This window comes from Heloderma suspectum, chromosome 1, assembly GCF_057233095.1.
Source record: "Heloderma suspectum isolate Gila_16-S chromosome 1, 16-S_ref, whole genome shotgun sequence".
In the NCBI taxonomy this organism is placed as follows: Eukaryota; Metazoa; Chordata; class Lepidosauria; order Squamata; family Helodermatidae; genus Heloderma; species Heloderma suspectum.
This window is the reverse complement of record NC_139458.1, coordinates 12,962,034-12,978,508: the sequence shown is the minus strand read 5'-3', so window position 1 is coordinate 12,978,508 and position 16,475 is coordinate 12,962,034. Positions and strand designations below refer to the sequence as shown.

At 43.6% G+C, this 16,475-nt stretch overlaps 1 protein-coding gene across 6 annotated transcripts in view; it reads right to left on the bottom strand.

The window, feature by feature from the left end:
- PPM1A (protein phosphatase, Mg2+/Mn2+ dependent 1A) overlaps positions 1-16,475 on the bottom strand; it is a 75,422-nt gene that overhangs the window by 13,197 nt on the left and 45,750 nt on the right. For all 6 annotated transcript variants that reach the window (XM_084836354.1, XM_084836373.1, XM_084836384.1 and 3 more), the window contains one exon: positions 1,235-2,088. In XM_084836354.1, coding sequence (XP_084692480.1) covers positions 1,235-2,068 — 834 coding nt within the window. In that variant the 5' untranslated portion in view covers positions 2,069-2,088. The remainder of the gene's footprint in view (positions 1-1,234; positions 2,089-16,475) is intronic.

The following is a 16,475-nucleotide window of genomic DNA, read 5'->3' as shown; positions in this document are numbered from 1 at the left end:
CCGGCCAGCTTTCCACTCAAACTACCTCCAACAAGTAGTTTTTCTCCAATGGGGAGAAGGTATGACAGCTGTATCTCTTCAAGCAGGTGTGGTAAAGCTGGGGGGGGGGGTACACTTTTTGTGTGTGCAAAAAATGGCCAAAGCATAAACAGGCTGTTCCCCCACAACTATTCCTCCTCTTGAATTCTTCAGCCTCCCAAGGCTGTCAGACATGTAAAATTGTAAATGGGCTTTAAATGGGCTCAGATTTGTACTGTTCTGTCATAGAATTGTAGGGTTGGAAGGGGCCATTGAGTCCAACCCCCTGCTCAATGCAGGAATCCAAGTCAAAGCACCCCTGACAGATGGCTGTCCAGCCTCGTCTTGAACGCCTCCAGTGTGGGAGAGCCCACCACCTCCCTAGGTCATTGGTTCCATTGTCACATTGCTCTAACAGTCAGGAAGTTTGTCCTGATGTTCAGCCAGAATCTGGCTTCCTGTCACTTGAGCCCATTATTCTGTGTCCTGCACTCTGGGATGATAGAGAAGAGATCCTGGCCTTCCTCTCTGCGACAGCCTTTCAAGTACTTGAAGAGCGCTATCATATCTCCCCTCAGTCTTCTCTTCTCAAGGCTAAACATGCCCAGTTCTTTCAGTCTCTCCTCATAGGGCTTTGTTTCCAGTCCCCTGATCATCTTTGTTGCCCTCCTCTGAACCCTCTCCAGCTTGACTGCATCCTTCTTAAAGTGCAGCGCCCAGAACTGGACACAGTACTCAAGATGAGGCCTAACCAGTGCTGAGTAGAAGGGAACTAGTACTTCAAGAAACAAGACCTCCATACTACTAATTTTAAGGTAAGTGTGATGCAGAAATATTAAAAAAATACAATTAAAGATAATGTCCAAACTGGCCTTAAAAAGGTAGCACCAGCTGTTCGCAATCATTCACTCATGCAAATATTTTTCTCCATATAAACTCATACAATGCAAATTCAGCAATATAGTAGCAAAAGAGGTGCAATTTACATGCATGTGCATTCAGTATTGGTCCTATATAGTCCGATCCACAACCTAGCCCAAAAGCCATCAGCTGGAGTTGTGGCTAACAAGATACCACTTTCAACAATCCATACATACACCAGAAAGTGACTTATCTGTATCTTACTAACAGTGTAATTTACAAATCATACAGTTTTTATTCCCAATCAAAACACTTATTATAGTAAAAGTGTATTTCCTTCAGAAGTTCTGGCTACCTTGTACAAGCAGGTGTCGACTATCTCATTGCAAACTCTTTCAAGGTCATCAGTGACTTCAAGCCTTGATCTGACAAATTCACACAACTCTTCATTTCCCATAACATCCCAGATACCATCACAAGCCAGTATGATGAACTGATCATCTTCTTCTGATCTCTCAATTTCATAAACTTCAGGCTCAGGAGAGACAAGCTGCTCTGTAGGGCCTTTCCCATGGACACATTTGTAATCAAAGTCCCCAAGCGCTCTAGACACAGCAAGAGATCCATTCACACGCTGAATCATTACTGAACCACCTGCATTCTGTATACGTTCCTTCTCCAATGGATTATTTGGTTTGTGATCTTGTGTAAAGAAATAAACCTTCCTGTTTCTACAAAGTAAACCTCTAGAGTCTCCACAGTTGATAAAAAAAGTGTGCTGGGGAGAAATCAGGACTCCCACAGCTGTTGACCCGCTTCTGTCCGCACCATGTTTCTTCTCTGAAAGCAGCCTCATTTGTTCATCAATTTGTAGAAAACCTGTTCTGATTCCAGTCTTTACACTTTCCACAGATGGTGAAGCACCACGCCCTTTAAAATCGTGATTGCTTGTGATGTGATCTAACAAATGCTCGCAGCAATATTTGGCAACTTGGGATCCGGCATGTCCATCATACACAGCAAAAAAAGACCATCCATCAAGTCCATTTGGTAAGCCAATTACAGCTGTATGTGCATCCTCCATCTCAACTCGCCAACCTTGCATGCTACTTAGCCCATAACGTAGTCCATTGCCCTGCCCTTGGGCATTGTGCTTCTCCATCTTTGGCTTATCTAAAAAAGCTCCCATGATTTCTTGTCCTTTCAGATCTATGGAGACAAAAAGATCTGCTGTTAATCTATTTATTTATTTATTTCATCTCTATACCGCCCAATAGCCAAAGCTCTCTGGGCGGTTCACAAAAATTAAAACCAAAAAGCACACAATAAAACAATATAAAATATAAAAACATTAAAGCCACAATATAACAATACAACCAGAATAAAACCTATTGCTAAGGGACAGTTTGCAATTTAGTCATATTCTGAATATATTGCTTAGAGGAAATGACAGACGTCTGAGTTGAATTATACAGGGTCAACCTTAGCTTGGAGCTGAACTGTTTTGCTTTTGTGAATTTATGGATGCTTAGGCATGCTTTGTATATTTTTAATAAATATTTAAACTGTTACTATGCAAGGGATGAGTTTATACTTTATTAATGTGGTTTTTATCAAAATATCTGCAGTTAGTGTAAATAACTCAAACCATTGCTCAAACTCTTCAGAAATAAACAAAGGTTCTTGAATTCTTTGTTGCACTGTGCAGTACAGTACACTCTACAGTATGCAGTAATATTTATGTTTTATTTATTTATTACATCTATATCCCATCTTTCCACTAAAATTGTGCTCAATGCAACTAGCAATAAAATATAGAAAACATTACAAACGTATAATTAAAAATTAAAACACATCAATTAAAAGCATGTTTAATAAAAACACAAAGAAAACACAAAGAAACATAAAACACAAATAAAAGGCCATCAATAATCATCAACAGCACCCACCCAATTAAAATCCCAGCTCAGACACCAAAAGCCTGCCCGAACAACAGTGTGTTTGCCTGCTGTTGGAAGGATAACAGAGACAGAGCTAGTCTGGCCTGCCTTGGCAGAGGCTTCCAAAGCCTGGGAGCAGCCACTGAGAAAGCCCTCTCTCATGCCCATTTTAAATGTGCCTCTGTTAGTGATGGGAGTAAGGGAAGGGCACCTCCCACATATTTTATAACCCAGGCAGGCTCATATGGGAGAATGTGGTCTTTCAAATACCCTGGCCCCAAGCCATATAGTGCTTTATAGGTATAACAAGCACATTGAATTGTGCCAGAAAATGGACCAGTAGCAGGGAAGCTGTCATAACAATGGTGTCACATGCTCCCTATAGCTAGCCCCAGTCATTATTATGGCCATAGCATTCTGGGCGAGCTGAACTTTCCAAACACTTTTCAAAGGCAGTCCCACATAAAGCATGCTACAATTGTCCAAATAAGAAGGGCAACGCCAAAGAGTGTTCAAACTACCGCACCATTGCGCTCATTTCATATGCCAGCAAGGTGATGCTCAAAATCCTACAAGCTAGGCTTCAGCAGTATGCGAACCAAGAACTACCGGAAGTACAAGCTGGGTTTCGAAGAGGCAGAGGAACTAGAGATCAAATTGCCAACATTCGCTGCATCATGGAGAAAGCAAGAGAATTCCAGAAAAACGTCTATTTCTGCTTCATTGACTACGCTAAAGCCTTTGATTGTGTGGATCACAACAAACTCTGGCAAATTCTTAAAGTGATGGGAGTACCAGACCACCTTACCTGTCTCCTGAGAAACCTGTACGAGGGTCAAGAAGCAACAGTAAGAACCAGACATGGAACAACCGAGTGGTTCAAAATTGGGAAAGGAGTACGACAAGGCTGCATATTGTCACCCTGCTTATTTAACTTATATGCAGAGTACATCATGAGAAATGCCGGGTTGGATGAATCAGAGGTCGGAATTAGGATTGCCGGGAGAATTATCAACAACCTCCGATATGCAGACGATACCACCCTAATGGCAGAAAGCGAAGAGGATCTCAAGAGCCTCTTGTTGAGGGTGAAAGAGGAGAGTGCAAAAGCTGGTTTGAAACTCAACATTAAAAAAACAAAGATCATGGCATCTGGCCCTATCACTTCCTGGCATATAGAAGGGGAAGAAATGGAAGCAGTGACAGATTTTACTTTCTTGGGCTCCAAGATCACCACAGACGGTGACTGTAGCCATGAAATTAAAAGACGCTTGCTCCTTGGGACGAAAGCTATGGCAAACCTAGACAGCATAGTAAGAAGCAGAGACATCACCTTGCCGACAAAGGTCCGTCTAATCAAAGCTATGGTTTTCCCAGTAGTAATGTATGGCTGTGAGAGCTGGACTATAAGGAAGGCTGAGCGCCGAAGAATTGATGCTTTCGAACTGTGGTGCTGGAGAAGACTCTTACGAGTCCCCTGGACTGCAAGGAGGTCCAATCAGTCCATCCTAAAGGAAATCAACCCTGAGTGCTCATTGGAAGGACAGATAATGAAGCTGAAGCTCCAATATTTTGGCCACCTAATGCGAAGAGAAAACTCCCTGGAAAAGACCCTGATGCTGGGAAAGACTGAAGGCAAAAGGAGAAGGGGACGGCAGAGGATGAGATGGCTAGATAGCATCACGGATGCAATGAATATGAACTTGAGCACGCTCCGGGAGAGAGCGCAGGACAGGAAGGCCTGGCGTGCTATGGTCCATGGGGTCACGAAGAGTCGGACACGACTGAACAACAACAAGGCATACGTCACCATGGCCAGATCTGACTTTTCCAAGAACGCGCACAGTTGGCACACTAGCCTTAGCTGTACAAATGCATTCCTGGCCACCACTGAAACCTGGACATCCAGGTTCAGGGTTGAAGCCAGGAGTATCTAAATATTACTGATGCACTGTATGGTAATATTTATCCTTGTTAAAGTGGACCAGGCGCTTACCAAATTTAACCTTCATGAAAGGAACTTCAGTTTCGTATACTCCTGGTCCACTGTATCAAGAATCTGTTACACTAAATCAAGAATATTAAACAACACATACCCATTTGTATACAAACAAACCAAATCCAGATTTAACTAGATGAAAAATGCCACATATACATCCAGTAGTCCTCCTGGAAATTTAATAGGACTAAACATCCCCAAATGGAAAGCACAATTTGTGTATGTGCTGACTTTTGAGACTAAAATCAACTTATTAGAGAGCTTCAGCTATTGGGCGGTATAGAAATGAAATAAATAAATTATCTGGTTTCATTAGCTTTATGATTATTTCACAGAACCACAGAGTTGGAAGGGACCCCAAAGATCATCTAGTCCAGCAGACCTCCTCAACCTGGTGCCCTCCTGATGTTTTGGACTACAACTCTCATCAGCTCCAGCCAGCACGACTAATGGGCAGGGATAATTGGAGCTATACTCCAAAACATCTGAAGGGTACCCAGTTAGGGAAGGCTGATCTACTCTGTCTTATGCAGGAAATCCACTACTACAGCAGCCCTGATAAGTGGCCATCCAGACTCTGCTGAAAATTCTCTAACAAAGGGAGAGCCCATCACCTTATGAGGCAGCCTGTTTTACTGTTGCACAGTTCGTACCATCAGGAAGTTCTTCATAATGTTTTAGTCAAAATCCCTTTTCAAGCAATTTGAACTCATTGGTTTGGGTCCTACACTCTGCAGCAACAGAAAACAAATTTGATGGAGGGGGTGGGGGCCTTACGCGTCATGGGATTTCTTCTTGCTGATTGTTACAACTTATATTTTTTGTACGTAAATGTTTTAAAATGTGACTATACTATATTTTTTAGCTTTTAACCTTTGTAAACTACCCAGACAGCTTTTGCTGTGAATGAATTACACTGCTTATTCATGTTTAGCTAGTGGTCTACTAAAATCCCTAGATCCTTTTTACATGTACTGCTATCAAATCTGGTGTCACCTATTCTGCATCTGTGCACCTGATTCTTCATACCTAAATGGAGAACTTTGTATTTATCTCTGTTGAAATTCATTTTGTTAGGTTTTGCCCAGTGCTCCACCCTATCAACATCTTGCTCCTGTCTTCCAAGGTATTAGCTATACCTCCCAGTTCGGTGTCATCTGCAAATATGCTGAGCATGCCCTCTACTCATTCATCCAAGTCATTTATAAAGAACATGAAAACACCCTTGAGAGCTTCTCCGAAATTGAACTCAGCCTGGTAGCTAGTGCTGGGGTGCCTCCGACCCAAGATGGAGTAGTTCGAACACAAATATAGTGGGTATAACAGAAACCTGATGGAATGAAAAGAACCAGTGTGATACGGTCATCGCTGCATACAAACTCTATTACATACTATAGCAGCTTTCTTCAACCTGGTGTCCTCCAGATCTTTTGGACTACAACTCCCAGAATTCCTGACTGCTGCCCATGCTGATCAGGAATGATGGGAGGTACAGTCCAACACATGTAGAAAACACCAGGTTGGGAAAGGCTTGTCTATGTAATGATAAAGACGGGCTTAGTGTGGGCAATGTCACTCTGTACGTCAAAGAGGCCATAGTGTCAAACAAACTAGAAACCTCAAAAAGGGCAGACTCCTCCACAAAATCTCTGTGGATGACATTACCAGGCCGCAAAAGTAATTTAATACTGGGGACATGCTATTGTCCCTCTAACCAAAATACTCAGGGTGTTCTTGACATGGCGAATGAAATCAGGGAGGCATCCAAAGGAGAAAGTGTTGCAGTAATTGGTGACTTCGGTAACCAATAGGTAAAATAAATGCATGTTTCAGTCACAACAAAGAGGTAAAATTTCTAGAAACATTAAACAAATGTATCATAGAACAGTTAATTATATAACCAACCAGAAGGAAGTCAACCCTAGACTTAATTCTAAATGGTGCCCAGGACCTAGTGCAAGATGTAAGAGTTATTGAACTGATTGGAAACACTGACCACAGTGCTTTTAATTAAATTTGAGTGTGAAATTACCAAGGAAATCCAACAGTCATATTTCCCTTCAAAAGAAGGGACTTCTCTAAAACAAAGAAATTGGTAAAAAAAAAAAAAAAGTTGAAAGGGAAAGTCTAGAGGGTCAGATTTCTCCAGAGTATAGAATCATAGAATCATAGAATAGTAGGGTTGGAAGGGGCCTACAAGGCCATCGAGTCCAACCCCCTGCTCAGTGCAGGAATCCAAGTCAGAGCATCCCTGACAAATGGCTGTCCAGCCTCGTCTTGAAGGCCTCCAGTGTGGGAGAGCCCACCACCTCCCCAGGTAATTGGTTCCATTGCCGTATTGCTCTGACACTCAGGAAGTTTTTCCTGATGTTCAGTCGGAATCTGGCTTCCTGTAACTTGAGCCCATTATTCCGTGTCCTGCACTCTGGGATGATCAAGAAGAGATCCTGGCCTTCTTCTCTGTGACAACCTTTCAAGTACTTGAAGAGTGCTATCATATCTCCCCTCAGTCTTCTCTTCTCAAGGCTAAACATGCCCAGTTCTTTCAGTCTCTCTTCATAGGGCTTTGTTTCCAGTCCCCTGATCATCTTTGTTGCCCTCCTTTGAACCCTCTCCAGCTTGTCTGCATCCTTCTTAAAGTGTGGTGCCCAGAACTGGACACAGTACTCCAGATGAGGCCTAACCAGTGCTGAGTAGAGGGGAACTAGTACTTCCTGGGATTTGGAAGCGATGCTTCTATGAATGCAGCCCAAAATAGCATTTGCCTTTTTTGCAGCCACATCACATTGTTGGCTCATATTCAGCTTGTGATCGACGACAATTCCAAGATCCTTCTCGCTCGTAGTGTGGTTGAGCCACGTATCCCCCATCTTGTAACTGTGCATTTGGTTTCTTTTTCCTAGGTGCAGAACTTGGCATTTGTCCCTATTAAATGCCATTCTGTTGTTTTCTGCCTAGCACTCCAGTCTATCCAGATCACTTTGAATTTTGTTTCTGTCTTCCAAAGTATTAGCTATCCCTCCCAATTTTGTGTCATCTGCAAATTTGATCAGCATTCCCTGCACCTCCTCCTCCAAGTCATTAATAAAAATGTTGAAGAGCACTGGGCCCAGGACTGAGCCCTGCGGTACCCCACTCGTTACCTCTCCCCAGCTTGAGAAGGTCCCATTGATAAGCACTCTTTGAGTTCGATTCTGTAGCCAACTGCGGATCCACCGGATCGTTGTTTCATCTAGCCCACTTCGAGCTAGTTTGCTCATCAGGATATCATGGGGCACTTTGTCGAAAGCTTTGCTGAAGTCGAGGTATATGATGTCTACAGCATTCCCACGGTCTACAAGGGAGGTGACTTGATCAAAAAATGAGATCAGATTTGTCTGGCAGGACTTGTTTTTGACAAATCCATGTTGGCTTCGAGTAATCACGGCATTGCTGTCAAGGTGCTTCCAGATGGATTGCTTTATGATCTGCTCCAGAATTTTCCCAGGGATTGATGTCAGACTGACTGGTCTGTAGTTCCCAGGTTCCTCCTTTTTACCCTTTTTGAAGATAGGGACAACATTAGCCCTCCTCCAGTCATCTGGCACTTCCCCCGTCCTCCATGATTTCTCAAAGAGAATAGACAGCGGTTCTGAGAGTTCTTCTGCCAGTTCCTTTATGACTCTAGGATGCAGTTCATCTGGCCCTGGAGATTTGAACTCATTCAAAGTAATGAGGTGTTCCTTGACCATATGCCTGTCGATCTCAAGCTGCAATCCTGCCCCTTCAGCCTGTACTTCGCCTTTGCCAGGGGGGTCATAGACCCTCTTTTGGGAGAAGACTGAGCCAAAGTAGGAATTGAGCACCTCTGCCTTTTCTTTGTCCTCTGTTATCATTTTGCCATCCTTATTTAATAGCTGAACAACCATTTCTTTCCTCTGCCTTTTACTATGCACGTAGCTGAAGAAAGCCTTTTTGTTGTTTTTAGCATCCCTCGCTAACCTCACCTCGTTCTCCGCTTTAGCCTTCCTGACGCCATCCCTGCAATTCTGTGCTACCTGCCTGTACTCTTCCTTTCTTACTTGGCCTTCTTTCCACTTCCTATATGTGTCCTTTTTTGTTTTCAGGTCATCCCTAAGCTTTTTGTGAAGCCACATTGGCTTCTTCTGTTGTCTTCCACCTTTTCTTCTTGTTGGAATTGTTTGTGATTGTGCCTTGAGAATTTCCTTTTTTAAAAGTTCCCACCCATCTTGGACTCCTTTTCTCGCTAGCATTGCTTGCCATGGGACCTTACTGATCATTGTTCTGAGTTTATTAAAATCAGCTTTCCTAAAATCCAGGGTACGCGTTTGAGTACACTCGGCTTTTGCTTCCCTTAGAACCAAGAACTCAAGTACAACATGGTCGCTTTCCCCCAGAGTTCCTGTAACTGCTACTTTATCCACTAAGTCATCTCTGTTGGTTAGGATCAAGTCAAGGATAGCCGATCCTCTAGTTCCTTCCTCTACTTTCTGTAGGAGGAAGTTATCCGCCACACAAGTCAGGAATTTCCTGGAGGGGCCATGTTTTGCAGAATTTGTCTCCCAACAAATATCGGGGAAATTGAAGTCCGCCATTACTACTACATCATGCTTCCTTAAAACATTGGCTATTTGCTTTTCAAAAGTTTCATCCTTGTCTTCTCCTTGATTGGGTGGCCGGTAGTAGACTCCGACCACCAGGTTCCTTTTATTCTTTGCTCCATTTATTTCAACCCAGATGCTCTCGATGGGGCTACCAAGCTCCTCCTCCTGTATTTCTGTGCAGAGATATGTATTTTTCACATACAGTGCAACCCCGCCTCCCTTTCTGTTCCTCCTGTTCTTTTTGAACAAGTTATATCCTTCAACTGCTGTATTCCAGTCATGAGAGTCATCCCACCAAGTCTCAGTTATACCTATCAAGTCATAATTTCCCTCCTGTATTAAGAGTTCAAGTTCGTTCTGTTTGTTTCCCATACTCTGGGCATTAGTATATAGACATCGAAGACCATGTGCTTCATAGTCTGGCTTTCTTCCTACCTGTGTCTGAAGACTATTATTGGACGCTATCAGAGCTGTTCTCTCCATTGCAGTGCATGCGCCTACGTCCATTGTTACCCCCAACATTACATCTCCCTTCCCCGTAGGATTCAGTTTAAAGCCCTCCTGATGAAGTTCTTCATGCTGTGGCCAAACACATTCTTCCCAGCCTTTGTGAGGTGCAACCCATCCCTAGCCAACAGCCCATCTTCCAGGAAGTATAGCCCGTGGTCCCAGAATCCAAATCTCTCTCGTCGGCACCACCTTCGTAGCCAGTCATTCACCTGGAGTATTTTTCGTTCCCTTTCTATCCCTCTTCTAACTACTGGAAGGATGGATGAGAAAACTATCTGGGCCCCAAAGTTCTTGAGTTTCCTTCCCAAAGCTTCAAAGTCTGACGTGATCTCTTCGTAGCTCCGCTTGGCAGTATCATTTGTTCCCACATGGATGAGAAGAAAGGGATACCTGTCAGTGGGCTTTATGAGTGCAGGCAACCTTTCAGTCACGTCTCTAATCTGTCCTCCCGGGAGACAACATACCTGGCGAGTCCACGGGTCTTCGCGACATACTTGGGTCTCGATCCCACGCAGCAAGGAGTCTCCCACTACTACCACTCTTCTCTTCTTCTTCTTGTAGGCCTGGGTTTCATCGCCTCTGTTTGACTGACCTTTAGCCTCTTGCTCACTCTCATGCAGGTTCCCCTGTGATTCTTCCTCTGCAGGCTGTCCTCCAGTCTCATCTGCAAGTACCTGGAATCGGTTCCACAGCTCCACCGCTTCCACTGGTGCAGAGTGTCGTCTAGTTCTTCTTCTCCTAACTGTCACCGTTTTCCAAGGAGTATCCTCTACTCCATTTTTCTTCACCTCAGCATTTCCCACTGCCTCATCTTGCTGTTGCTCTTCAAGCTTGTGGTCTGCCCTTTGCTGCTGTAGTTCCCCCATTCTGTCCAAGAACTCTTCGTGTTCTCTTATTCCCCGGAGGGTTGACAGTCGCCGCTCCAGTCCACTTACTTTTTCCTCCAGCAGCGTGATCAACTTGCACTTGTTGCAGGTGTAGGCCATGTTGTTCTCAGGCAAGAAAACAAACATTGCACACACCTTGCAGGTCACCACCACTGGAGAGTCTTGTCCTTCCATAGCCTCTTTTCCCTTTTTGTGTCTAGCTTTGTGATTGTTCTAGACTAGCCTGTGCCTGCTCCTCTACTCAGTAGAGGTTAAAAGCAGAGTCCCACTGGTGTGGAAGTGTGTGTTACAAGACAAATAAATGGGAAAAAGTTAGTTAAAAAAAAAAAAAATGTTAGGGGCCTCCCCCTTGACCTCCCCTGCCGAACTCCCCTGGCCAACTCCTGTTTGCTCCCCCTGTTCACTCGCTCTGTTCGCTCGCTCTCTGGGAGCTTGCCTGCTTCTGTAGTCCCTGGACCAGCTGGAGCAGCTTGCTCTGCTCTGCTCTGCTCAGCTGGGAGGCGGGAAACAGACTGAAGCTTCCCGCCCAGTCAGCTGCTGGGAGTACTCAGGCCACACCCCTCCAATTCAGTTGGAGCTCTCAGAAGCTCCTGGTGAGCTCACAGCCAGTCAGAAGGATAAAGGGCAGCGCCCTGGGCTTCCTGCAACCCACTTACCTCTTAGCCTCTGTCTCCTTTGTCTCCTTTGTCTCTTCAACCACTGCAACTCCCCTGGCCAACTCCTGTTTGCTCCCCCTGTTCGCTCGCTCTGTTCGCTCGCTCTCTGGGAGCTTGCCTGCTTCTGTAGTCCCTGGACCAGCTGGAGCAGCTTGCTCTGCTCTGCTCTGCTCTGCTCAGCTGGGAGGCGGGAAACAGACTGAAGCTTCCCGCCCAGTCAGCTGCTGGGAGTACTCAGGCCACACCCCTCCAATTCAGTTGGAGCTCTCAGAAGCTCCTGGTGAGCTCACAGCCAGTCAGAAGGATAAAGGGCAGCGCCCTGGGCTTCCTGCAACCCACTTACCTCTTAGCCTCTGTCTCCTTTGTCTCCTTTGTCTCTTCAACCACTGCAACTCCCCTGGCCAACTCCTGTTTGCTCCCCCTGTTCGCTCGCTCTGTTCGCTCGCTCTCTGGGAGCTTGCCTGCTTCTGTAGTCCCTGGACCAGCTGGAGCAGCTTTCTCTGCTCTGCTCAGCTGGGAGGCGGGAAACAGACACTTTGGAGTTACTCAAAACCACAATAACAGAAACTCAAAATCCAAGAGGTCACCAGCATGGTTACCAAGCACTGACAAGGAAGCTATTAGAGAAAATAAGGTTTCCTTCAGAAAACGTAAGTCTGAACAAAAAGGAACTTGCAAAAATAAAATGGAAGCAATAAAGGATGCAAAAATCGATTTTGAGGAGCATATTGCTAATAACATTAAAACCAACAACAAAAAGTTACTTAAATATATCAGAAACTGGCTAGGAAGCCAGTGGGACTACTGGGTGAGAACAGAGTTAGGCACATAGGAATAAACGAAGCTGCCTTATACTGAGTCAGACCACTGGTCCACCTAGCCCAGTATTGTCGACACTGACTGGCAGCGGCTCTCGAGGGTTTCAGGCAGGATTCTTTCCTTTCCTTACCTGGAGGAGCCGGGGATCAAACCTGGGACCTTCTGCATGCCAAGCATGTGCTCTATCACACTGAGCTATGGCCCCTCCCACAGTTAAAGTTCTAAAGAAGGACAGATTTGTAAACTCACATGGATATCCATAGCAAGTTAAAATTGTCCCAGAAAACCAGACAGGGAACATTTACAAGTTCTAAGTTTTAAGTTTAGGCAAGGAATGACTGACATGTATAGGCAGGTAGGCTAATAGTATTTTGTGTAGGCTAGTAACTTAGTTGCAAGACTAGGCTAAGCCAAAGGCTTCATGTTGTCCAGATGAGTCACCTACAGCTCCAGCCTAACTTGGCCAAATAGGAATAACACATTCAACTGCTCTGGCTCTAGTCACCACCAGTTATGTTGTAGTTTGTGGTTTTAATTTTTGTGAACCACCCAGAGAGCTTTGGCTATTAGGCACTACAGAAATGAAATAAATAAATATTCGCATAATACAGCATTTGATTCTACTGCTATAGTGCCAAGGCAGAGTAAGTGACTTGCGTCTATGTTCTCAAGATTAAACCATTCCTGTTTAGGTTACCAGAAGACTACTCAATTGTCCCAGCGGTTGCCCATCACTGCTTCCAGGAAAAACACACCTCTCCCTCTAACTTTATTGTATGTATTGTATGTGACTGATGCATGTGATTATTGTATGTGACTCCTCTTAGTATTGAATGTAATGGATTGTACTTGCTCATCGTTTGTTTGGTGTTGTACTTGTTGCAATATTGTTTTGGAATTCAATTTAAAAAAACCACAACCTCAAATGTGAAACTGGGACCCAGTCCCTGCATAGTGAAGGAGCAGCAGGTAGAGAAGGCAATGACACCGGTTTGCCTCACTGGCTTCTTTTTCCTCTCCTGCTCGTCAGGCAATTTGTTATAGTGACCTCTGTGAGGGGTGGAGGAGCCAAGTCCCTGTTTGATGAAGCAGAAGCAGATGGAGAAGGCAATGATGACCTCACCTCACTGGCTGAGTCTTCTCTTTTAATATGTAACATGTCCCTAAGATTTGCTTCTGTACCAGAGGACAGGGGAAATGGCCAATATAATGCCATCTTTAAAAAGGGATGCAGGGCACATCCAGGAAATTATAAACCAGTTAGCTTAACATCTGCTCCATGCAAACTGGTGGAAAGCATTATTAAAGATAAAATCAAACATACAGAAGGTCAAGTCTTGCTGAAGACAAGTCAACATAGCTTCTGCAAAGTCCTTTATCACTAGCCCTTGTGAGTTGTTTGACACTATCAACAAGCATGTGGATGGGGTGATCTGGTAGACATTGTTTAATAAGAACATAAGAAGAGCCATGCTGGAGCAGACCAAGGGTCCATCTAGTCCAGCATTCTGTTCACACAGTGGCCAACCAGCTGTTGACCAGGAACCCACAAGGCATGAGTGCAACAGCACCCCTCCCCATGTTCCCCAGCAACTGGTGTACATAGACATACTGCCTCTGATACTGGAGGTAACATATATCCATCAGGACTAGTACTTGGAATTCCAAAAGGCAGTCATGGAATAAATTATCTGAAGTTAGGGGTGAGCAATGAGGTGGCAAATTTGCTGAAGACACCAAATAATTTAGAGTGGTTAAAAGAAAAAAGGGGCAGTGAAGAGCTTAAAAGGGGTCTCTCCAAACTGGAGGAATGGGCATCAAAATGACTGACCAGGCAGTAACTGACCAGGAAGGGATCTTGAATTTTTGGTGGACAGCTCAATGAAAATATCAACCCAGTGCACAGCTGCTTTGAAAAAGCCAAATTCCACTTTGGGGAATCATTCAGAAAAGAATCACAAATAAAACTACCAATATCATCATGCCCTTATACAAATACATGGTGCAACCACACTTGGAATACTGTGTACAGTTCTGGTCACATCTCAAAAAGGGTATTACAGAGGTGGAAAAGGAGCAGAAATCGGCCATCTACCTGAGCTTTACAATGTGTTCAGTTCTGAAATTACTGAATGGCTCTCTCAAACAGCATGCCCAATTTCTATTTCATAAAAAAAAACAGTATTTTGCCCAGTAACTACCAGCCATTGCTACTCTAACGTTCTAGACACTACTTATCCCCACTTAAGAGATTTTAAAAGTAGGATTTACTACTACTAGGACTTATATTTACTAACAAATTCACATTCCCTTCAAATAATTTTTAAATGAAAATTATAGCTTAAGTGTTAACACATTTTAAAAACTCAATTTAAATAAATTTGGGTTTTAAAACTTTGTGACGACTGAGATGGCAGTAAACTGGGTCTAAATCACTGAAGACTTTTAGCAAAGCCACCCTGAATCATGCCTGGAAGAAAATAGGACATCAACTGAGAACAGATGCAATATACTCTTGAGACCTATTTGGGCTTTCACTCTCAAGTGACTGTAATTGTGTGGGGGCTAAATGCCTGCATAGGGCTTTGGTGGCTCACCCAAATCGGTCCAGGTTATCTGAAAGACCTATCCTCCCTTATGAACCTGTCCGTGTACTGAGATCTTCTGGGGAGGCCCTTCTCTCAGTCCCACCACTGTCACTGGCACGTTTGGTGGGAACCCGGGAGAAGGCCTTCTTGGTGGCTGCCCCACAGCTGTGGAACACCCTTCCAATGGATGGCTCCCTCCTTGATGCATTTCCGGAGGCAGACTAAAACATTCTTGTTCCAGCAAGCCGTTGGAACCTGGGGGCAAGCTGCTAAAATGCTGTTTTAAAATGCTGTTTTAATGTTTTAATATAATTTTAATTATATTGTTGTTTAATTTATATTTTAACTTTTGTATATTTTCATATGTTTTAATTGTATATGTTTTAATTTTTGTAAGCCGCCTTGTGTCCCAGTACTGGGAAAAAAGCGGGGTATAAATAATAATAATAATAATAATAAGAAGAAGAAGAAGAAGAAGAACAAACAACCTAACAACTCACACTTCTTAAAGATTTTTTTTTAAGTGTCTTTTGGGTACCTTAAAGACTGACAAATCTATTCTGACGTAAGTTTTCATGGACACTGTTCTGAAAAGCTAAAAAGAGTGCATTATGATTATCTAGCCTCAAGGTTATGAAGACACATCATTATGAAGATAACATCAAGGTTATGAAGACACATAACACCAAGTAGAAGGACTGTCACCTTCTCACCTGGTGAAGTTGATGAAAAAGGCAATACTGGCCACTACGTAACTGCTGTGCCCAAATGAAGAAAAGCAAAAGCAAATGGCACAACAAAGAAGAACCTTCTCTGTAAGGATTTCCTCACCCTGCACCCTGTCTGTGGAATGCCCTTCTCATGGAGATCCACCCAGTGTCCTTGTTATATAGTTTTAGAGAGCAGGCTAATACCTTTTCTCTTCCAGCACACATTTCATCTTTTATTTGTTTTTATTATCAGTTTTACTGCTGGCTCTTTAATTGCTTAATATTGATTTTAATACTGGTAATATTGATTTAATTATGCAAACTTTTTGTTGCTTTGGGTTTTTATGATTGCAAACTGCACCAAGGGCATTTGTCAGTTGGGTAGTATATACATTTAATAAGTTAAAGAAATGAATGTCAAACAAAGAAGGAATTTGGAGAAGTTAATTGCTAAATATATAACTATAAAAATAATGAAATGTATCTAACATATCAAAAGCTGGAAGCCAAGAAATGGAATATAAGGACCATTTGATGGTAAGGAAAAAAGGGACGAGAGAAACTAAATACATTCTTTTCATAAACTTTGGCTGCTGACACGTTGGAGAAATACCTATAAGTGATGGTATCCATCCTAGAGTTCTCAAGGAACTCCAACTGACAGTTCCTTGGGACTGCAGACTCTGGGCTCATCCATCAGCTAGAGAACCGAGGGCCACTGGGGGGCTGCACTTCCTGCCTCCCAGGATGAACATCGCAGGGGGAGACCAACCTGGTCCTATGTATCAGTCATTGGTGTATTTGCTTTCCTTCCCCTCCTTCCTCCCAATCCCTTTTCCTTTTGTGTCATGTCTTTTAGATTGTAAGCTTGAGGGAAGGGACT